Below are 25707 nucleotides of genomic sequence, written 5' to 3'. Positions count from 1 at the left end.
TGTGAAAGCCCGGGTGTCGAGGACATAACTTTAGAAAAGTTTTAGGCTAGGACATCTTGTGAGGATGTTATATTCTGCAACAATGTGGCAGATATTGCTCTATAACCATAAACACTAAAGCACATTTTGGCATTTGTAAATCGTGGACACTGGAACAATCTTTTGGGTTTTTTTAAATCGTTTTTTTGGTCATGAAAATGTTTTCAAATAAGCACTATTCGATGGGGATTCTGCGATCCGTGATGTCTCTACTGTTCTGTGTCCAGGTCGGTCTGGCTTTCTCTGTGTCTGGACAGGAGAACACTTGTGATGCAAACGGCAGCTTCTACTATGTAGGAGAATGCCATTTTTTAGACTCGGACCATTGCACGCAGTGTGAATGGTCAACTGTAAGTGCTGCCATTGTGAAGTGGAAACATCTAGGAGCAACATCCGCTCAGCCGCAAAGTGGTAGGCCACATAAACTCACAGCGATTCAGACAGCTAGCGGGCCGGGGCTAGCAAGCTAGCAGAAGAAGGATGAGGGACGTAGCGACGGAAGAAGTCTGTTGTAGCCCTCTCGTGCTGTTACTGTCGGCAGATCAGTCGTGGTGGATCAGCAGGGCTCCGTGTGATAAAAGGGTCCAGAACAATTGGCAAAATAGGTATAGTGGCCAAAGAATTGTCCGATGGGCCTCTTCAGCTAACAGTCCGATATGCTCTAGACAGCAAGCGGGCCGCGGCTAGCAGATGGGCATTCAGGGGACGTCGCGAGCCAGTTGAAAAAATCCCTTGGGCAGATTACGTCGGTAGTCCAGTCGTGATGAATCGGCCGGGCTCCGTGTCGGCAGTAAAAGGGGTCCAGGCCAATTGGCAAAATAGGTATTGTAGCCCAAAGAGTGGCTGGTGGACCTCTTCGGCTAGCCAGGAGATGGGCCTAGCAAAGGCTAGCTCCAGGCTAATTGGTTCTTGTTTTGGGACAGAGATGTTAGCCAGGAGTGACCACTCAGATAGCAGCTAGCTAGCTCCAATGATTCAGGACAAAAGGTTCAGAGCTTGCGGTAGAAATCCAGAGATATGGAGAAAAATAAGTATGATTTGCTCTGGTTTGAATCACGCTGTGCAGACTGGCAAGTGTTGTTCGGGCTAAAGGTTAGCTGATGACCGCTAGCTGACTATTAGATAGTAACCAGTTAGCTGGCTAGCTTCTGTTGGGGGTTCCAGTTCAAAAGTAAAGAAAATAGCAGATCCATACCACATTAAGTGAGGCGGATTGCAGGAGAGTATGTTGAAATTGAGGTCAAGAATAATATTTTTTATATATATGCGAATAAAAAATATATAAAAATATATATACACATGACACGACAAGACAAAGACATCTGACTGCTACGCCATCTTGTTTGGATACAGTATAGCTGGTTAATTTTACACCTGCTCAATTAGGTTAGTAGCTGAAAAGCTGTTACTGACAGGGACTGTATCTTGTGGAGATACTGCCACATGGAGGCAGTATGCTGCTGTTAAATGCTGAATCTTGCTACATTTACAGCCAGTCTATTCAAATGTGACAGTGCAGATGTCAATTGAGAGAACAGATATAGACATAAATCACCCGGTTAATAGTGAGATTCTTGTGTTTTGATAATCTCCTTCATAGTCCTCATCCACAATATTGAATGTGTTCTTCAGTCATATTTGTTGTTTGTTTCTAATTGCATCTATGTTTCTAGTTTGTGATTAGGTTGCTGTGCTATTGATTACATACAACACTTTGTTGTCTGTTGCTGTAATCAGCAGAATCATTAGCCACAGTTCAACCTGCTTGAAGAATAAACTCCTTTGCTTCAGTGGAAAGAGGAAAGCAGAGCCAACAAAGCCAAGCAGAAATTCAATACCCCTTCAGTCAATGAATTAAAATATGAAACGACTCTGGCAACAGAAAAGCCAAGCCAGTGAGATTTACTCTTGGCTCATTGTCCTCTTGATGAGGTTATTATGGTTAATGGGAGATCCCTAAGGGGATAATCAGAGGCCCTCTGACACAGCACTAGATGAGCTAAGAGACATTAAGCCCAGAGCCTCATGGTGTTATTTTCTTCCACTTCATTTAACCCAACCTCTGTATCTGAACCACATGCAGAGATGCTGATAAACATCCAATACCGTGACAGGGGAAAACATCTGTTAATGGTTTACATGAACTCAATACAATAAAACATACATTACACATACAGTACCAGTCAGAAGTTTGAACACACCTACTCATGCAAGGGTTTTTCTTTATTTTACTATGTTCTACATTGTCGAATAATAGTGAAGACATCAAAACTATGAAATGACACAAATGGGATCATGTAGTAACCAAAAAAGTGTTAAACAAATCAGAATATATTTTTTATTTTTCAAAGTAGCCACCCTTTGCCTTAATGACAGCTTTGCACACTCTTGGCATTCTCTCTACCAGCTTCACCTGGAATGCTTTTCCAAAAGTCTTGAAGGAGTTCCCACATATGCTGAGCACTTGTTAGTTGCTTTTACTTCACTCTGCTGTCCAACTCATCCCAAACCATCTCAACTGGGTTGAGGTCGGGGATTGTGGAGGCCAGGTCATCTGATGCAGCATTCCACCACTCTCCTTCTTGGTCAAATAGCCCTTACATAGCCTGGAGGTGTGTTGGGTCATTGTCCTGTTGAAAAACAAATTTTAGTCCCACTAAGCGTAAACCAGATGGGATGACGTATCGCTGCAAAATGCTGTGGTAGCCTTGCTGGTTAAGTGTGCCTTGAATTCTAAATGAATCACAGACAGTGTCACCAGCAAAGCACCATCACACCTCCTCTTCCATGCTTCACGGTGGGAACCATTAATGTGGTTATCATCCATTCACCTACCCTGTTCTCAGTGGCAGTCCTCATGAGAGCCAGTTTCATCATAACGCTTGATGGTTTTTGCTACTGCACTTGAAGAAACTTTAAAAGTTCTTGAAATTTTACAGACTGACTGACCTTCACGTCTTAAAGTAATGATGGATTGTCATTTCTCTTTGCTTATTTGAGCTGTTCTTGCCAGAATATGGACTTGGTCGAGTGCCCTGTCTCAATAAATGACAAATAACATCTTGGGAGGTATTTTCTGTCCAACTGCTCATGTCTAACAGTGATACAGTATCCGCCAGTGGCAGTCTAAAGAACACTGGTAGGACTATGTCTGTGGTTGCAACCCAAATTACACCCTATTCCCCTATGGCCTCTGGTCAAAAGTAGTGCACTATAAAAGGAATAGGGTGCCATTTGGGACACCGTCCTCTGTCTCTGACAGCCTGTGTTCTGTTCTGTGTGATTGGCAGCCAAGTGAGTGCGAGCAGTGTACCTGTGACAGTGATGGCATCGCCCGCTGCCTAGTGGCAGACTGTGCCCCCCCCCCCCCGCCCTGCGTCAACCCTGTCAACACCAATGGGAAGTGCTGCCCTGAATGCCCAGAGGGTGAGTGAACTGACCTCGTGGTTATTACATAGAACCTGTGAACGGATTACAATTTTTTGAAAGATGTCCCGGAGAGACAGAAGTGGGTAATCTCCTGTGGATGATATAGAACATTAAGGGAAATAGGGAAAGAAGGAACGTGTCTAAGTATGTTTCACCTAAGTAGCAGCTAGCATATCCATCAGTGTCAATATTAGCTAGCTACAATCATGATTCCTAAATAATAATTAGCAAAACTCACTCAAATAGCACCTCTTTTTCTCCACACACGCTTACAGTAAGTGGCTGTGCGATATCACAGGTCATCAAATTCTTTATTGACAAGGAAGCATTCTATTTTAATCTACTCTGGGCAAAGGGAGAAGAGAGAGGGCTAGATACAGGGAAGATGATGTTCACATTCCTCACATTGTCTATTCTCTGTGCAGAAACAGTTGTTCATAATTGACTTCTTATTGTGATTGATGCATGCCGTTAGTTTTGTCACATTACTGTTGTCAGCACCACAAGCAGCAATATACTGTATGAATGTGATCATTTATCCAAACAAATAGAAGTAGTGGGGGAAGAATAACTATATCAGCATGAAATAATGCTCTTCACACACCGTTACCAATGACCGATCCACTCTCTCCTATTCTACCTGAGACACACAATAGCTATTTAAAAGGTAGTTTATCGAGTTGGAAAATAGCCAATTGAAGATGCATTCATGGTTTGATTTTAGGTGGTCTATGACTGCACAATTAAGTATACATCGTTTTTTAAATTACAGTAATTCAGAGTTAATCAAGTCTTATTGTCTGTAGTTCAACTTCCACTGAAAATACCCTCTCCTCTTTACGGTAGAGGTGACAGTTACAGTGTCTTGCGAAAGTATTCGGCCCCCTTGAACTTTGCGACCTTTTGCCACATTTCAGGCTTCAAACATAAAGATATAAAACTGTATTTTTTTTGTGAAGAATCAACAACAAGTGGGACACAATCATGAAGTGGAACGACATTTATTGGATATTTCAAACTTTTTTAACAAATCAAAAACTGAAAAATTGGGCGTGCAAAATTATTCAGCCCCTTTACTTTCAGTGCAGCAAACTCTCTCCAGAAGTTCAGTGAAGATCTCTGAATGATCCAATGTTGACCTAAATGACTAATGATGATAAATACAATCCACCTGTGTGTAATCAAGTCTCCGTATAAATGCACCTGCACTGTGATAGTCTCAGAGGTCCGTTAAAAGCGCAGAGAGCATCATGAAGAACAAGGAACACACCAGGCAGGTCAGAGATACTGTTGTGAAGAAGTTTAAAGCCGGATTTGGATACAAAAAGATTTCCCAAGCTTTAAACATCCCAAGGAGCACTGTGCAAGCGATAATATTGAAATGGAAGGAGTATCAGACCACTGCAAATCTACCAAGACCTGGCCGTCCCTCTAAACTTTCAACTCATACAAGGAGAAGACTGATCAGAGATGCAGCCAAGAGGCCCATGATCACTCTGGATGAACTGCAGAGATTTAAAGCTGAGGTGGGAGACTCTGTCCATAGGACAACAATCAGTCGTATATTGCACAAATCTGGCCTTTATGGAAGAGTGGCAAGAAGAAAGCCATTTCTTAAAGATATCCATAAAAAGTGTCGTTTAAAGTTTGCCACAAGCCACCTGGGAGACACACCAAACATGTGGAAGAATGTGCTCTGGTCAGATGAAACCAAAATTGAACTTTTTGGCAACAATGCAAAACGTTATGTTTGGCGTAAAAGCAACACAGCTCATCACCCTGAACACACCATCCCCACTGTCAAACATGGTGGTGGCAGCATCATGGTTTGGGCCTGCTTTTCTTCAGCAGGGACAGTGAAGATGGTTAAAATTGATGGGAAGATGGATGGAGCAAAATACAGGACCATTCTGGAAGAAAACCTGATGGAGTCTGCAAAAGACCTGAGACTGGGACGGAGATTTGTCTTCCAACAAGACAATGATCCAAAACATAAAGCAAAATCTACAATGGAATGGTTAAAAAATAAACATATCCAGGTGTTAGAATGGCCAAGTCAAAGTCCAGACCTGAATCCAATCGAGAATCTGTGGAAAGAACTGAAAACTGCTGTTCACAAATGCTCTCCATCCAACCTCACTGAGCTCGAGCTGTTTTGCAAGGAGGAATGGGAAAAAATTTCAGTCTCTCGATGTGCAAAACTGATAGAGACATACCCCAAGTGACTTACAGCTGTAATCGCAGCAAAAGGTGGCGCTACAAAGAATTAACTTAAGGGAGCTGAATAATTTTGCACGCCCAATTTTTCAGTTTTTGATTTGTTAAAAAAGTTTGAAATATCTAATAAATGTCGTTCCACTTCATGATTGTGTCCCACTTGTTGTTGATTCTTCACAAAAAAATACAGTTTTATATCTTTGTTTGAAGCCTGAAATGTGGCAAAAGGTCGCAAAGTTCAAGGGGGCCGAATACTTTCGCAAGGCACTGTATATCCTCATGGAAAGAGAAGTGCAATGCAAAATATCACAACCAAATGGCAAGTTAAGAGAAATTATTGTGTGTTTCCCCAGGGCCCTCCTGCTATGTGGATTTGACCCGCAGCCAGGTGATCCCAGGGGGGGATCCTGTATGGGTGGACTCCTGCACAAAGTGTCACTGTCACGACTCAGGTGACGCTGGCTGCTGGAAGGGCAACCGCTGAAGGTTACTTAGGTGGTTATCAGCAGGATTTGAAGAGGAAGAGACACTAACTGTAGCATGTTGTACCAATGTGGATCTATTTGCCTTCTCTTGTCTAAACCTAAACCTATTCCAAATTACTATCAATGAATGAACTTGTGAAGTGGCAGTTCACTCTCAAATCAAAGTTTGTTCAGGCTTATAAAGTGGTCTAATGTCAAGATGAGTTAACGTCCCACACAATCTTCTGTCGATACGTAAAACGTATGCATGCATTATTGTAAGTCGCTTTGGATAAAAGCGCCTGCTAAATATTATATATATTATGTTATAAGCTCCAACTATAAGCCTCCATCCCAAATGAATGGGAAACAATGGCACTATCTATTTTTTGGGAGATAGAGGCAGATAGCTGGATCTACACAACAGATGGTTTGGGACCATCTCATGATTCTCATCTTGATATTAGACCACTTTTAAGATCTGAAAACACATCTGATTAACTTAGATTTGGGAGTGAACTATCTTTTGAACATTCCTTGCCGAAAACATTTCCTAATGTAGTTGAAGGAGAGGGCAGTTTGACCCATCTGCCTCCTTAAACTGTATGTATACTGTAAACAAGGATTAAGCCAGTGAAGTAGTAAATGCATATTTCTACGCTAGTTAGACTGTTTCGATGTAATATAGATTATAGAGACTACCCTACATTTTGAGATGTTAAAAAGGGTAGGGGTGTGGATCAGAAAACCAGTCAGCATCTGGTGTGACCACCATTTGCCTCATGCAGTGCGACTTCGCAAAGAGTTGATCAGGCTGTTGATTGTGGCCTGTGGAATGTTGTCCCACTCCTCTTCAATGGCTGTGCGAAGTGCTCAATGGGTGGCATGTCTGGTGAGTATGCAGGCCATGGAAAAACTGGGACATTTTCAGCTTCCAGGAATTGTGTACAGATCCTTGTGACATGGGGCCGTGCATTATCATGCTGAAACATGAGGTGATGGCAGCGGATGAATGGCACGACAATGGGCCTCAGGATCTTGTCACGGTATCTCTGTGCATTCAGATTTCCATTGATAAAATGCAATTGAGTTCTTTGTTCATAGCTTATGCCCTTCCATACCACAACCCCACCGCCACCATGGGGCACTCTGTTCACGTTGACGTCAGCAAACCTGCTCACCCACACAATGCCATACACGTGCTCTGCGGTTGTGAGGCCGGTTGGACATAATGCCAAATTCTCTAAAACGACGTTGGAGGCGGCTTATGGTAGAAAAATTAACATTAAATTATCTGGCAACAGCTCTGGTGGACATTCCTGCAGTCAGCATGCCAATTGCACTCTCCCTCAAAACTTGAGACATCTATGGTATTGTGTTGTGTGACAAAACTGCGCATTTTAGATTGGCCTTTTATTGTCCCCAGCACAATGTTCACCTGTGTAATGATCATGCTGTTTAATCAGCTTCTTAATATGCCACACCTGTTAGGTGGATGGATTATCTTGGGAAATGAGAAATGCTCACTAACAGGGATGTTAGCAAATGTGTGCACAAAATATGAGATAAAGAATAATTTTGTGCATATGGGACATTTCTGGGGTCTTTTCTTTCAGCTTATGAAACATGGGACCAACACTTTACATGTTGGGTTAATATTTGTGTTCAGTGTAAATACAAATACAAACAAATTGGTATAAACATGAAAACTATACGCTGTTCACTTGCTTCCTTCACATCCATTTTGAAGGAACCATTGCATGGAAACCAATAAAGGAGAGAAATTGTTCTTCTTCTGTATGTTTGTGTGCAGCATATTGGTCCATGCTGGCATGAATAGACTACATGGATAGACTACATGGATAGACTACATGAATAGACTACATGGACAGACTACATGGATAGACTACATGGATAGACTACATGTATAGACTATATGGATAGACTACATGTATAGACTACATGGATAGACTACATGGATAGACTATATGGATAGAGAACATGGATAGACTACATGGATCGACAACATGGATAGACTACATGGATAGACTATATGGATAGAGTACATTAATAGATTATATGGATAGACTACATGTATAGACTACATGGATAGACTACATGGATAGACTATATGGATAGACTACATGAATAGACTATATGGATAGACTACATGTATAGACTATATGGATAGACTACATGTATAGACTATATGGATAGACTACATGTATAGACTACATGGATAGACTACATGGATAGACTATATGGATAGACTACATGAATAGACTATATGGATAGACTACATGTATAGACTATATGGATAGACTACATGTATAGACTATATGGATAGACTACATGGATAGACTATATGGATAGACTACATGTATAGACTACATGGATAGACTACATGGATAGACTATATGGATAGAGAACATGGATAGACTATATGGATAGACTACATGGATAGACTATATGGATAGACTATATGGGTAGACTACATGGATAGACTATATGGATAGACTACATTAATAGACTATATGGATAGACTACATGTATAGACTATATGGATAGACTACATGTATAGACTATATGGATAGACTACATGGATAGACTACATGTATAGACTACATGGATAGACTATATGGATAGACTACATGTATAGACTATATGGATAGACTACATGGATAGACTACATGTATAGACTACATGGATAGACTATATGGATAGAGAACATGGATAGACTATATGGATAGACTATATGGATAGACTATATGGGTAGACTATATGGATAGACTACATGGATAGACTATATGGATAGAGAACATGGATAGACTATATGGATAGACTATATGGATAGACTACATGGATAGACTATATGGATAGACTATATGGATAGACTATATGGGTAGACTATATGGATAGACTATATGGGTAGACTACATGGATAGACTATATGGATAGACTATATGGATAGACTACATGGATAGAGAACATGGATAGACTATATGGATAGACTATATGGGTAGACTATATGGATAGAGAACATGGATAGACTATATGGATAGACTATATGGATAGACTACATGGATAGACTACATGGATAGACTATATGGGTAGACTATATGGATAGAGAACATGGATAGACTATATGGGTAGACTATATGGATAGACTATATGGATAGACTATATGGATAGACTACATGGATAGACTATATGGATAGAGAACATGGATAGACTATATGGATAGACTATATGGATAGACTATATGGATAGAGAACATGGATAGACTATATGGATAGACTATATGGATTGACTATATGGATAGAGAACATGGATAGACTATATGGATAGACTACATGGATAGACTACATGGATAGACTATATGGGTAGACTATATGGATAGAGAACATGGATAGACTATATGGGTAGACTATATGGATAGACTATATGGATAGACTATATGGATAGACTACATGGATAGACTACATGGATAGACTATATGGATAGAGAACATGGATAGACTATATGGGTAGACTACATGGATAGACTATATGGGTAGACTACATGGATAGACTATATGGGTAGACTATATGGGTAGACTATATGGATAGAGAACATGGATAGACTATATGGATAGACTATATGGATAGACTACATGGATAGACTACATGGATAGACTATATGGATAGACTACATGGATAGACTACATGGATAGAGAACATGGATAGACTATATGGATAGACTATATGGATAGACTATATGGGTAGACTATATGGGTAGACTACATGGATAGACTATATGGATAGAGAACATGGATAGACTATATGGATAGACTATATGGATAGACTATATGGATAGACTACATGGATAGAGAACATGGATAGACTATATGGATAGACTATATGGATTGACTATATGGATAGACTACATGTATAGACTATATGGATAGACTATATGGATAGACTATATGGGTAGACTATATGGATAGACTACATGGATAGACTATATGGATAGAGAACATGGATAGACTATATGGATAGACTATATGGATAGACTACATGGATAGACTATATGGATAGACTATATGGATAGACTATATGGGTAGACTATATGGATAGACTATATGGGTAGACTACATGGATCGACTATATGGATAGACTATATGGATAGACTACATGGATAGAGAACATGGATAGACTATATGGATAGACTATATGGGTAGACTATATGGATAGAGAACATGGATAGACTATATGGATAGACTATATGAATAGACTACATGGATAGACTACATGGATAGACTATATGGGTAGACTATATGGATAGAGAACATGGATAGACTATATGGGTAGACTATATGGATAGACTATATGGATAGACTACATGGATAGAGAACATGGATAGACTATATGGATAGACTATATGGGTAGACTATATGGATAGAGAACATGGATAGACTGTATGGGTAGACTATATGGATAGACTATATGGATAGACTATATGGATAGACTACATGGATAGACTATATGGATAGAGAACATGGATAGACTATATGGATAGACTATATGGATAGACTATATGGATAGACTATATGGATAGACTATATGGGTAGACTATATGGGTAGACTACATGGATAGACTATATGGATAGAGAACATGGATAGACTATATGGATAGACTATATGGATAGACTATATGGATAGACTACATGGATAGAGAACATGGATAGACTATATGGATAGACTATATGGATTGACTATATGGATAGACTACATGTATAGACTATATGGATAGACTATATGGATAGACTATATGGGTAGACTATATGGATAGACTACATGGATAGACTATATGGATAGAGAACATGGATAGACTATATGGATAGACTATATGGATAGACTACATGGATAGACTATATGGATAGACTATATGGATAGACTATATGGGTAGACTATATGGATAGACTATATGGGTAGACTACATGGATCGACTATATGGATAGACTATATGGATAGACTACATGGATAGAGAACATGGATAGACTATATGGATAGACTATATGGGTAGACTATATGGATAGAGAACATGGATAGACTATATGGATAGACTATATGAATAGACTACATGGATAGACTACATGGATAGACTATATGGGTAGACTATATGGATAGAGAACATGGATAGACTATATGGGTAGACTATATGGATAGACTATATGGATAGACTACATGGATAGAGAACATGGATAGACTATATGGATAGACTATATGGGTAGACTATATGGATAGAGAACATGGATAGACTGTATGGGTAGACTATATGGATAGACTATATGGATAGACTATATGGATAGACTACATGGATAGACTATATGGATAGAGAACATGGATAGACTATATGGATAGACTATATGGATAGACTATATGGATAGACTATATGGATAGAGAACATGGATAGACTATATGGATAGACTATATGGATAGACTATATGGATAGACTATATGGATAGAGAACATGGATAGACTATATGGATAGACTATATGGGTAGACTATATGGATAGAGAACATGGATAGACTATATGGATAGACTATATGGGTAGACTATATGGATAGACTACATGGATAGACTACATGGATAGACTATATGGATAGACTATATGGGTAGACTACATGGATAGACTATATGGGTAGACTACATGGATAGACTATATGGGTAGACTATATGGGTAGACTATATGGATAGAGAACATGGATAGACTATATGGATAGACTATATGGATAGACTACATGGATAGACTACATGGATAGACTATATGGATAGACTACATGGATAGACTACATGGATAGAGAACATGGATAGACTATATGGATAGACTATATGGATAGACTATATGGGTAGACTATATGGGTAGACTACATGGATAGACTATATGGATAGAGAACATGGATAGACTATATGGATAGACTATATGGATAGACTATATGGATATACTATATGGATAGACTACATGGATAGAGAACATGGATAGACTATATGGATAGACTATATGGATAGACTATATGGATAGACTATATGGATAGACTATATGGATAGACTATATGGATAGACTATATGGATAGACTACATGGATAGAGAACATGAATAGACTATATGGGTAGACTATATGGATAGACTACAGGTATATACTATATGGATAGACTATATGGGTAGACTATATGGATAGACTACATGAATAGACTATATGGATAGACTACAGGTATATACTATATGGGTAGACTATATGGATAGACTATATGGGTAGACTATATGGATAGACTACATGAATAGACTATATGGATAGACTATATGGACAGACTACATGGATAGACTACATGAATAGACTATATGGATAGACTACATGGATAGACTATATGGATAGAGTACATGGATAGAGAACATGGATAGACTATATGGATAGACTATATGGATAGACTACATGAATAGACTATATGGATAGACTACATGGATAGACTATATGGATAGAGTACATGGATAGACTATATGGATAGACTACATGGATAGACTACATGGATAGACTATATTGATAGACTATATGGATAGACTACATGGATAGACTACATGGATAGACTACATGGATAGACTATATGGGTAGACTATATGGATAGACTATATGGATAGACTACATGGATAGACTACATGGATAGACTATATGGATAGAGTACATGGATAGACTATATGGATAGACTTTATGGGTAGAGTACATGGATAGAGAACATGGATAGACTATATGGATAGACTATATGGATAGACTACATGAATAGACTATATGGATAGACTATATGGATAGAGTACATGGATAGAGAACATGGATAGACTATATGGATAGACTATATGGATAGACTATATGGATAGACTACATGGATAGACTATATGAATAGACTATATGGATAGACTATATGGATAGACTATATGGATAGACTATATGAATAGACTATATGGATAGACTATATGGATAGACTACATGGATAGACTATATGAATAGACTATATGGATAGACTATATGGATAGAGTACATGGATAGAGAACATGGATAGACTATATGGATAGACTATATGGATAGACTACATGAATAGACTATATGGATAGACTACATGGATAGACTATATGGATAGAGTACATGGATAGAGAACATGGATAGACTATATGGATAGACTATATGGATAGACTATATGGATAGACTATATGGATAGAGAACATGGATAGACTATATGGATAGACTATATGGACAGACTACATGGATAGACTATATGGATAGACTATATGGGTAGACTATATGGATAGAGTACATGAATAGACTATATGGATAGACTACATGTATAGACTACATGGATAGACTACATGGATAGACTATATGGATAGAGAACATGGATAGACTATATGGATAGACTACATGGATAGACTACATGGATAGACTATATTGATAGACTATATGGATACATAGACTATATGGATAGACTATATGGATAGACTATGTGGATAGATAGACTATATGAATAGACTATATGGATTGACTACATGGATAGATAGACTATATGGATAGACTATGTGGATAGATAGACTATATGAATAGACTATATGGATTGACTACATGGATAGATAGACTATATGGATAGATGTACTATATGGATAGACCACATGGATATACTTTATGGATAGACTACATGGATAGATAGACTATATGGATAGACTACATGGATAGGTAGACTATATGGATAGACTACATGGATAGACTTTCTGGATAGACTACATGGATAGACTACATGGATATACTTTATGGATAGACTACATGGATAGATAGACTATATGGATAGACTATATGGATAGATATACTATATGGATAGACTAAATGGATTGACTACCTGGATAGATAGACTATATGGATAGATGTACTATATGGATAGACTACATGGATATACTTTATGGATAGACTACATGGATAGACTATATGGATAGAGTACATGGATAGACTATATGGATAGACTACATGGATAGACTACATGGATAGACTATATTGATAGACTATATGGATAGACTACATGGATAGACTACATGGATAGACTACATGGATAGACTATATGGGTAGACTATATGGATAGACTATATGGATAGACTACATGGATAGACTACATGGATAGACTATATGGATAGAGTACATGGATAGACTATATGGATAGACTTTATGGGTAGAGTACATGGATAGAGAACATGGATAGACTATATGGATAGACTATATGGATAGACTACATGAATAGACTATATGGATAGACTATATGGATAGAGTACATGGATAGAGAACATGGATAGACTATATGGATAGACTATATGGATAGACTATATGGATAGACTACATGGATAGACTATATGAATAGACTATATGGATAGACTATATGGATAGACTATATGGATAGACTATATGAATAGACTATATGGATAGACTATATGGATAGACTACATGGATAGACTATATGAATAGACTATATGGATAGACTATATGGATAGAGTACATGGATAGAGAACATGGATAGACTATATGGATAGACTATATGGATAGACTACATGAATAGACTATATGGATAGACTACATGGATAGACTATATGGATAGAGTACATGGATAGAGAACATGGATAGACTATATGGATAGACTATATGGATAGACTATATGGATAGACTATATGGATAGAGAACATGGATAGACTATATGGATAGACTATATGGATAGACTACATGGATAGACTATATGGATAGACTATATGGGTAGACTATATGGATAGAGTACATGAATAGACTATATGGATAGACTACATGTATAGACTACATGGATAGACTACATGGATAGACTATATGGATAGAGAACATGGATAGACTATATGGATAGACTACATGGATAGACTACATGGATAGACTATATTGATAGACTATATGGATACATAGACTATATGGATAGACTATATGGATAGACTATGTGGATAGATAGACTATATGAATAGACTATATGGATTGACTACATGGATAGATAGACTATATGGATAGACTATGTGGATAGATAGACTATATGAATAGACTATATGGATTGACTACATGGATAGATAGACTATATGGATAGATGTACTATATGGATAGACCACATGGATATACTTTATGGATAGACTACATGGATAGATAGACTATATGGATAGACTACATGGATAGGTAGACTATATGGATAGACTACATGGATAGACTTTCTGGATAGACTACATGGATAGACTACATGGATATACTTTATGGATAGACTACATGGATAGATAGACTATATGGATAGACTATATGGATAGATATACTATATGGATAGACTAAATGGATTGACTACATGGATAGATAGACTATATGGATAGATGTACTATATGGATAGACTACATGGATATACTTTATGGATAGACTACATGGATAGATAGACTATCTGGATAGACTACATGGATAGATAGACTATATGGATAGACTACATGGATAGACTACATGGTTAGACTATATGGATAGACTACATGGATAGACTATATGGATAGAGTACATGGATAGACTACATGGATAGACTACATGGATAGACTATATGGATAGATAGACTATATGGATAGATATACTTTATGGATAGATAGACTATATGGATAGATAGACTATATGGATAGATATACTTTATGGATAGATATACTTTATGGATAGATATACTCTTTGGATAGACTGTATGGATAGATAGACTACATGGATAGACTATATGGATAGATAGAATATATGGATAGACTATATGGATAGACTACATGGATAGATATACTACATGGATAGATACACTGTATGGATAGATAGACTATATGGATAGACTATATGGATAGATAGACTGTGTGGATAGATAGACTATATGGATAGACTATATGGATAGATAGACTTTATAGATAGACTATATGGATAGATAGACTATATGGATAGATATACTTTTTGCCAACATCCAAGCCTTGTCATTTCAGGACTGGCTCTGATTACACCTCTCCAGTCGACTCTCCTAATGTCTCTTGATTATGTTATTGAATTGTTGTACGTAGTTTATCTTTTATCCATGCCTTTTGTAACTCCCTCCATCTGTCATTAAATACCCAATGTAAACTTACAGTAAGTGAAAATAAAGTGTCTTTGTATGTCCTTTTATGTCAATTAACTATACTGTCTACATTGTGTTGCCATTGTTGTGTAGAAGGATGTTTATTACACACTGGATGTCTTGTCAGTAAGGGGATGCCAGTGGTTCATTGTCCTATTTCCCCAAATCCCTGTTGTTGATAGTTTGGGGACAGTGCTGGCATCTCAACAATAACTGTTTGGTTTTCTGTTTAACCAAGGTGGTGTGGATTTCTCTCTGAGACAGTATGAACATAGTTCTAACACAACCTAGAAATGATCCTTTCTTTGTAATGCATCCACTGATGGGAGCGGGGCTTGGTACATACTGCTATTAGTAAATATTATATTGTTGATGATAATTCCAAAAATGTGCACCACATTATTAGAATTTGGCTAACGCAAACCATTTGTAACCTAGGTATAGCCTCCCCTTAGAGGAGCAAAGTAGTTTTAGTGTTTCAATTTTTGCCGCAATGCAGTGTGATGGTGTTTCTTAATCTCCCTCTAACAATAACACTTACTAGTCGAAAGAACAGCTCAACATTTATAATTACTGATTTATAAAAAATTCAAATACCATTTTTTTTTTTACCTCTACCAATTCCACTTTGTCTTTATAAGCAGAAGGAGTTCTTTCTTCAGTCTCAGCACATTTTCTATTTTCTATTACGCCCCAAAGACAGAGTGAATGAGAAATGTTTCCGAAGTTTCTTTGAATGCCATGGCAACTGGAAACAATGGAGGGAAAAAACTATTATCAGCCCCATTGTCAGGACCGTGGACAGATCCATCCCAATGGCACTACTATTCCCTACTTAGTGCACTACTTTTGCCTGAAGCCCTATGGGCCCTGGTCAAAAGGGGCACTGGACAAAAGTGCACTATAAAGGGAATATGGTGCAATTTGGGATGCAACTGACAACATGCATGTGAAATCTATTTTCTCATCTGGCAAGGAAAAACAAACCAATCACATAAGTGTATCTCATTTACCATCAGATTTATTGATTGTATAGAAAAAGTAGGTTTGATATGACATTATGCATTCTATATAAGATATAACATTTTCAACATTCAATGTACAAAACCTAGATAGATACAGTAAATCTTTAAAAATGCACTCAGGCTTGAAGACCTGAGGCAGTCAGTAGTTGATGTTGTTCTCCAATGCCCTCATCCTATCTTGTTCCTGTTTCAGTTACCCACCACTTCCTTTAAACAACGGCTCTGACAATTATGGAAAAGATTGCTCAATGAGCAGTAAGTTGAAACGTATAAGAAGGAGGAAGCTGTGCAATGTCTGCCAACAGGAGATGGATGAAGAGAGAACTTCAGACACACTCCAAAGGCTGGATAGTACATTAGCATTCCACCTGTCAACTTTTCCTACTCAAGGCTGCATCAAAAACATGGTCAACGAAAAAAGCTGATGCTCCGCAATTATACATTAGCAGGACAAACTGAAGATAATAATAGTTGACTGCAGGGAGGGTGGGAGCAAAGGGATGCAACCAAAATGACACCCTATTGCCTACATAGTGCACTACTTTTGACCAGGGCCCATAGGGGCCCCGTAGTGCACTACGTGGGGAATGGGGTGCCATTTGGGACGCAGACAAAGAGTGCTGCTTTAGCACTGATTCATAGCTGGCGAGTTGTGAAAGAGAGAGATAGTCCTGGGAAGGATGTCTCTAAACTTATGCTGAAAGGTCCCCCTGTCAATACGCATCATATCAAATCTATATTATACAGTACCTACAATGTTATACCACAGTCACTATGTGTGGGGTAGTGGGGCAGAATACAGCCTATAGGCCAAACAAGATAATATCATGGATATATCAATATGATTCATGATTAGATTGATATAATAGAACCAATAGGATTTATTATTCCTGTTGTAGCCTACTTGGTTCATGATCTCTATATAGATATCAAGTCAACAGAACAGACTGAGTTCTATTATACGTTTTCCTCTGTTCACAACACAAATGACATGATAATGCCTGTCCATGCACCTGTAATGATCGCTACTAGCTGTTGAGTGAGTCTACAAGTCTGATATGTACAGAAATCACATCCTGTAGTCTACCGTACACTAAACTAAATATACAACAATTTCTTGGAGTTCTCTGGAGTTATGATAAAAAGCCATCATTGGCAAAAAAAATAAAAAAATATTTACTTTAATGAAACCAGTGAATACAACTTCAGTACCAAGTTTTCTCGGGTTGTGTGCTGCATCAGTAGTGAATCTGTTAAACAGATTTTAGGCAATGAGGATGCTAGCTATATGTAAAAGCTCCTTCTCAAAGTTCCAAGTAGTATATTTAGCCTTTTGGAGAATTATTCCCTCAGCATTGAACATAAAAGCAGAAGCTTGGCAGCCTGATGAATCATACTATACTGGGACCATAGGCAGGAATATGTGAAATTCTAAATCCTGTGGTCCACAGTCATCAGAGAGCAGTGCATACACAGTACACCCATTTGACAGTTACATTTAAATGGAGTAGTGTAAAAGGACATCCGTCTCCAGTGTTGAATGGGGAGTAGAGTATTCACTTTGCGTGGTGCTCTCTTTTCCAAGGGCACAACAACTCACACCAGTAGTAACGAACTGAAAAATGAAAAAGTAGAACGAGAGAGAGAGGAGAGAAAAGAGAGAGAGCGAGAGAGGATTGTTGAAATCCCGCTGATATTTCTATAGAGGAGCACTGTGCTTCAGATACAGCTGTCTGTGTGTTCATCAGATGGCCAAGTACAGAGAAACATTGTGGTGTTCACAGACACACACGGCACAAAGAGAGAGATATGGCCTTGCCAGAGAGAGGAATAAAAGGCAGTGGAGGGTGTTGTCGAGAGAAAAAAGGGAAATGCACTCCATCTTTAAAAGACTCTTAAAAATAAACAGAGGGGAAACTGGCTGGTTGGAGCATCTCTAAATACTCACTGACTCAAGCCTGGCCAAGAAAACCATTGATAGTACAAAAAGATTTCCACGTCACTTCACACAAAAGGAACGTCATTAAAAAAAATCCCAAAATGCAGCATTCCTTATCATTGCCCCTCATAAAAATTCTGAAGGCATCAGTTTGGTGTTTAGGCAGTACAAAAAAAGGAGAAGAGAGTGAGAGAAGAAAAAGCTTACTTACTTAAGACGTTAAAAGGCTTTCATACACTGGTAGTGTTAATAGTAATAGGATATTAGATTTGTTCTTACTGTATGTGGGCTAGTTTTCCATTTATTCTAGGGGAATCCACCCTGAGGAAATAACTAACTTCCGTTGTGTTCTTATCACCTCAGTGCAGTGTGCTTCTGCCTCGGAATGGATGGAATGAATGCTACAATGCAAATATTCACCATACTAGACTCTCCTTATCAACATCATTCACAATTCCCACCACTAGGTTATCAATGCCTTATCATTTTATTAAATTCTAAATGAAAACTAAAAAAAAATGAGTAAAGAGTCTCGCATTTGGAGCAAGATATGATCCTCTTCTAAAACTGCCGGTATCCATTGTTGAACAGCAAAGGTTTAAACTCCCATCACTATCTACTATAACCTTTGTGAGTGAGAACACGTCAGAACACGTCTGATGATCACCTGTTAGAACCATGCCAGAAGTTCATCTTATGTTCTTTTTACTGGACCTCTCTTCTCCACAAACAGGTCAAAACCAGTTCCTTAGATAGTCATACCCATCCACTACTAGGTCTTTATTCACTATATGTCTCTCAAACTTGTTTCCATCCACAGATAGTAACAATTCTTTGTCACAAGCAAAAGAGACCAAAGAGAGACCGGAGTTGGTGCACAATGTCGTTCTGCTTCAGAACCATTTGTCAATGGCAGAGACATGGGAAATGGAGAAAGCCTGCGTTAGATGCAGGCACAGACAGTACACATTCATTTTGCGCCAATATAGTGTGTTCTGATTGACAGATAGATTCTCACAGAGAGATCAGGGCTGCACTTCTTGGTTCTGCTCCAGTACCTCTGAATCCCAAACCCAACCCCCAGCGTGTCAACGATCCAATGTCGATATGACTCCCCTTGAACCCTGGACATCCTCATCCCTATTGCTGTGTGTTTCATGTACAGTATGCACATTTCCAGAACAGCACTGTGGCTCCAGCCAGGAGAATGAATCTGATCTAATACATCCCCCTTCTTCATCTATTCCTGAGAGTTAGTCCCCCCAGAGTCAGCTAGTCAGCATCCCAGGTTGGAGGCCTGCCGTAACCATTGAGCTGTGAGCAGTGTTGGACTGCAACAGGTGTCTCCACTCAGAGTGGGCTGTGAGGGGTCTTGGCGGGCTCCTAGCCCAGGTCAGTGGGGGTATCTGGGTCTGCGTCGGGCTGAGGGAGGTGGAGGCAGAGATGGAGGCTCTCTACTGTGCATTATCGTTCTCTGCCCCATCTCCCTCCCTCTCCATGTCCAGGCCGGGTCTCTCTATCTGTCTATCCCCTGAAAGGCCGGGGCGGGGGCTTGCCGATCTCCACAGAGATGTTGGTGTAGAGAGGGTACTTCTTAAACTGGAGCACGCGGTACGTTAACGTGCTGATCCCGTCTCTCTTCATAGTGTTCTTGGTGTTCTGGATCTTATTGAATCTGGAGAAGATGAAGGGAAAAGTCATTATTATTATTACAGGGAAATGTTATCATTGTAGCAAGCAGTGAAATGTTACTGTATGTTTTACTTTTTCATCATTGTGGCTAACATACTGTACAGGTTGGTTTTGCATGTTTCTTGTTATTCCCATATTGGACAATAGGTGGTGATATGGGCATGTATTGGAACTCAGAGGACACATACAGGAATCATCCAGCTGTAACGGTCATCCATTGTCCAATGCCAAGGCCGCAATGCCCAATGGTTTTCTCAGATGTCCTTTTACTGTTTGAGAAAGCCATGGATAAACTGCCTCGGTAGCTGTGTGCAGCGCATATCCAATCTTCAAAGAAAAGTGAATGGCTCAAACAAGATGTATTTTTATGTGCTTTGACATTAGCCCACTACGACACAATCCAAGTCAACCCAAGAAGAACCCAGCAGCAGCAGCTGAACAGAGATTTCTATAGACACAGATCTGTTTAGGAATCTACATTAAAGCTAAATTACTTTTAGGCTATGTGCCCTTTAAATGACAGGGTAAAGAGTGACAGAGAGAGAGGGGGGAGAGATTTATCTATAAAGAGGAGAGAAGATTAAAAGCCTGACTGTGCTCTACTACTGTACTTAATCAGTCTCTCAATGATCTCACAATGAGGCCTGTGTTGGAGAGATCTGAGATATTCTCACATATTACTTAAATATGGACTGTAATAGTGGAAAACGGCATCTCTCAGAGTAAGGAGTCACACTAAAAGCTTCCCTAATTCATGTTTTGGTGCCTACTTATTTAGGCAAGGCAGCAGGCAAAAAAGCCATAAAACCACCACTTAACATGAGATGATTTATGATTGGATATTTGATGATGACGCTACTCTGGAAGGAGGAAGCCTTGTATCCACTGATTTAATATGCATGAGCCCCGGTGCACGGAGGTGCTAACTAATCTTTTGGACTTGAGATGAATGGTAGGCTTTCTTCTTTTGGCAAGCCTAATGTCTCATTACCATGTCTAAACCACATCTCCTACTTCCTACTGACCAAACAGAGCAGGGTGGGGCCAGTAACAGAGCTGTAGAGGTAGTCAACATGAATCAACAAAAACATCCATGTTGGTAAACAGTAAACACTGGTCGTAGTAGGAGATTAGAACCACTCTCTCCTGGGTACACTGACGGATGCCCTGGAATGTGTGGAGGGTAAGATTGGTTTTCTAGCAGAATCTGCATAATTATGGTAAACAGGGCTAATTTGTTGAGCTAAGAGTAATTTTGGAGGCATAATGCTTTATCATGCGAGGACAGGTACAACATAATAATCAGAGTGCAAGGATAGAATAATTAGTTTTTTTCAGGAAATAAAACAGTTTTTAGAGACAGTGACTTAAAAAATATATATATATATATATATATTTTTTTTATTAGGATCCCCATTAGCTAACGCCATAACGCTAGCTAATCTTCCTGGGGTCCAACACCAATTAACAAGACATTACAAACAACCATAATCAAGACTTCACAAACATTTGACAAGTAGACAATACAGATAATTAAAAAACCTGACAGGAAACACATTTAACATTCAGTTGATGCTTTCTATTTGCTGTCCAGTCATATGGTCTATCACATTATATGTTCTTTCTATTTCCTGTCCAGTCATATGGTCTATCACATTATATGTTCTTTCTATTTCCTGTCCAGTCATATGGTCTATCACATTATATGTTCTTTCTATTTGCTGTCCAGTCATATGGTCTATTACATTAGATGTTCTTTCTATTTCCTGTCCAGTCATATGGTCTATCACATTAGATGTTCTTTCTATTTCCTGTCCAGTCATATGGTCTATCACATTAGATGTTCTTTCTATTTGTTGTCCAGTCATATGGTCTATCACATTAGATGTTCTTTCTATTTCCTGTCCAGCCATATGGTCTATCACATTAGATGTTCTTTCTATTTCCTGTCCAGTCATATGGTCTATCACATTATATGTTCTTTCTATTTCCTGTCCAGTCATATGGTCTATCACATTAGATGTTCTTTCTATTTCCTGTCCAGTCATATGGTCTATCACATTAGATGTTCTTTCTATTTCCTGTCCAGTCATATGGTCTATCACATTAGATGTTCTTTCTATTTGTTGTCCAGTCATATGGTCTATTACATTAGATGTTCTTTTATTCTTTTCTTGAAGGTGGATTTACTTTTTGCCTGAGAAATATGGATGGTAAAGAGTTCCATTCAGCTATGGCTCGATATAAGGCGATTTGTCCTTGGCTTGGGTTGTCTTAGATGCCCTGAATTTGCCAGTCTGGTTTGGTGGTAATGCGTGTTGCTAGTATGTACTAACCGGACTGAAAAATACTGTGTTTTTTTTTTAAATATAACATTCAGAAGAAAATCAGAAGACTGGATAGTAAATTGTTTTCAACGTGAAGCCATGAGAGATTCTGATGCATTTGGATAATATTCATGCGGTTAGAGCAATGAAGAGAATCTGGCAGCCCTGTTTTGAGCCATTTGGAGCTTTTTCATATCTTTCTATGCTGCAGATGACCATATAACTGGACAGTACTCTGTGTGATAGGACCAGGGATTGACCATATAACCAGACAGTACTCTAAGTGTGATAGGACCAGGGATTGACCATATACCTGGACAGTACTCTGTGTGATAGGACCAGGGATTAAACATATAACCAGACAGTACTCTAAGTGTGATAGGACCAGGGATTGACCATATAACTGGACAGTACTCTGTGTGATAGGACCAGGGATTGACCATATAACTGGACAGTACTCTAAGTGTGATAGGACCAGGGATTGAATCACCTGATTCAGTGTGCTAGATGTCAGTGTGCTAGATGTTACATACTCTGAAAATGTTCTTGTAACAGCAATTCCCTTACCCATCTTAATAACAATATTATCTATGTGTTCTGACCATGATAAAGCTGCGTCCTAGTAGTTTCGTTTTTCTCACTTGCTCTACGTGCGTTCTATTCATCGACAAATTTAATTGGGGATCATCAGCAAGCATATATCTTGAACCAAATACAGTACATTGAGTTTTAGAAACAAGACACTGTTGTTCTTCTTGTGCATCCTTCCTCTATGTACTACACACCACAGGAGCTTGGTGGCACCTTAATTGGGGAGGACTGGCTCATGTTAATGACTGTAGTGGAATCAGTGGAATGGTATGAAATACATCAAACACATGGTTTCAGGTGTTTGATGCCATTCCATTTGTGCCGTTCCTGCCATTATGACGAGCCGTCCTCCCCTCAGCAGCCACCTGTGCTACACACATCATAATTGACGAGTATATAGGCTTATTATGACCTTATTATTAAAACATCAGAGGCTTTAATATCTTAACTCCAGTGAACCGGGCTAAAGGCCCTAAACATACTGATCAAAGCACCTTAAAACTCCTCATTTAATGCCCAAGAATAAAGAGGAAAACGTCAGCAGCACCAGCCCAGTAAATACGCTGTGTGCACCCTCTCTAAAAGGTTTGGCTATAAAAACCCAGGTCCTTTCAAGGCCTTTCTACTTTCCTCCATTTTAAAACCCAAATCTCTTATTATACGAATGAAAACACTCTTCAAATAATCCCCATAGCATTTTAATGAGGGACAAACATTTTTTCGGGGGGGGGGGGGGGGGTTCCCTAATAGGGCTTTCTCTGTCTCTCTTCAAGACATGAATTAATAATTTATTAGCCCCAAACAAATTGTATACATGGCACCTGAACTTTCGCTAAATCCGAGGCTCATGGATCAGAACCAAGTCAGGCTGGAGAATAAATAAAGCTTTGTTAGAAATGCCAGTCAGCGGATGAAGGGCTATCTATCTATCTATCTATCTATCTATCTATCTATCTATCTATCTATCTATCTATCTATCTATCTATCTATCTATCTATCTATCTATCTATCTATCTATCTATCTATCTATCTATCTATCTATCTATCTATCTATCTATCTGTCTGTCTGTCTGTCTGTCTGTCTGTCTGTCTGTCTGTCTGTCTGTCACACAGTACGTCAGTGACAGATTCAATCAACCTAGTCATTGTCCTGTTGGAAGGTGAACCTTCGCCCCAGTCTGAGGTCCTGAGCTCTCTGGAGCAGGTTTTCATCAAGGATCTCTCTGTACTTTGCTCTGTTCATCTTTCCTCAAACCTGACTAGTCTCCCAGTCCCTGCCGCTGAAAAACATCTCCATAGCATGATGCTTCACAGTAGGGATGGTGCCAGGTTTCCTCCAGGTGTGACGCTTGGCATTCAGGCCAGAGAGTTCAATCTTGGTTTCATCAGACCAGATAATCTTGTTTCTCATGGTCTGAGCCGGCTGTCATGTGCCTTTTACTGAGAAGTGGCTCAGTCAGAGTGACCATCGGGTTCTTGGTCACCTCCCTGACCAAGGCCCTTTGGCCTGTCGGCCAGCTCTAGGAAGAGTCTTGGTGGATCCAAACTTCTTCCATTTACAGTTTTTCTCAGTCGCTTTGGTGCATTTCTTAGATCAAAAGTGCAATTCTTGATACTACTTGTACAAATTCCAAATCATCTAGTCACTTGTGCACATCATTAAAGCAATTTCTTATTCCTTTGAACAAATTGCATTTGATAATGTACAAGTGTCAGCTTTTTTCTACATTATCAATTACTCATGTCATGTTGATCAAAATATAGTAGATGGTTCTCTGTTGAACAGTCTTACCCCTCAA

The 25707-nt window shown here is 38.8% G+C and overlaps 2 protein-coding genes across 2 annotated transcripts in view; one reads left to right on the top strand and one right to left on the bottom strand.

Moving 5' to 3' along the window:
* The first annotated feature begins 242 nt into the window (after positions 1 to 242).
* On the top strand, positions 243 to 6169 carry LOC110530962 (von Willebrand factor C domain-containing protein 2-like). Its single transcript, XM_021614248.2, has 3 exons — positions 243 to 332; positions 3330 to 3465; positions 6039 to 6169. The coding sequence occupies exons 1-3, from the start codon at positions 243 to 245 to the stop codon at positions 6167 to 6169; spliced, it is 357 nt and encodes a 118-aa protein (XP_021469923.2).
* Positions 6170 to 17337: 11168 nt separating this feature from the next.
* The window catches only part of LOC110530319 (beta-1,4-galactosyltransferase 2), a 147153-nt gene continuing 138783 nt past the window's right edge, over positions 17338 to 25707 (bottom strand). Inside the window, exon 7 of the mRNA XM_021613255.2 lies at positions 17338 to 20973. Within this exon, the coding sequence (XP_021468930.1) occupies positions 20823 to 20973 (151 nt within the window). The 3' untranslated portion in view covers positions 17338 to 20822. The remainder of the gene's footprint in view (positions 20974 to 25707) is intronic.

This window comes from Oncorhynchus mykiss, chromosome 8 (assembly GCF_013265735.2).
Source record: "Oncorhynchus mykiss isolate Arlee chromosome 8, USDA_OmykA_1.1, whole genome shotgun sequence".
Classification (NCBI taxonomy): Eukaryota; Metazoa; Chordata; class Actinopteri; order Salmoniformes; family Salmonidae; genus Oncorhynchus; species Oncorhynchus mykiss.
Note: the sequence above shows the minus strand (reverse complement) of the source record. Positions and strands in the feature narration are given on the sequence as shown.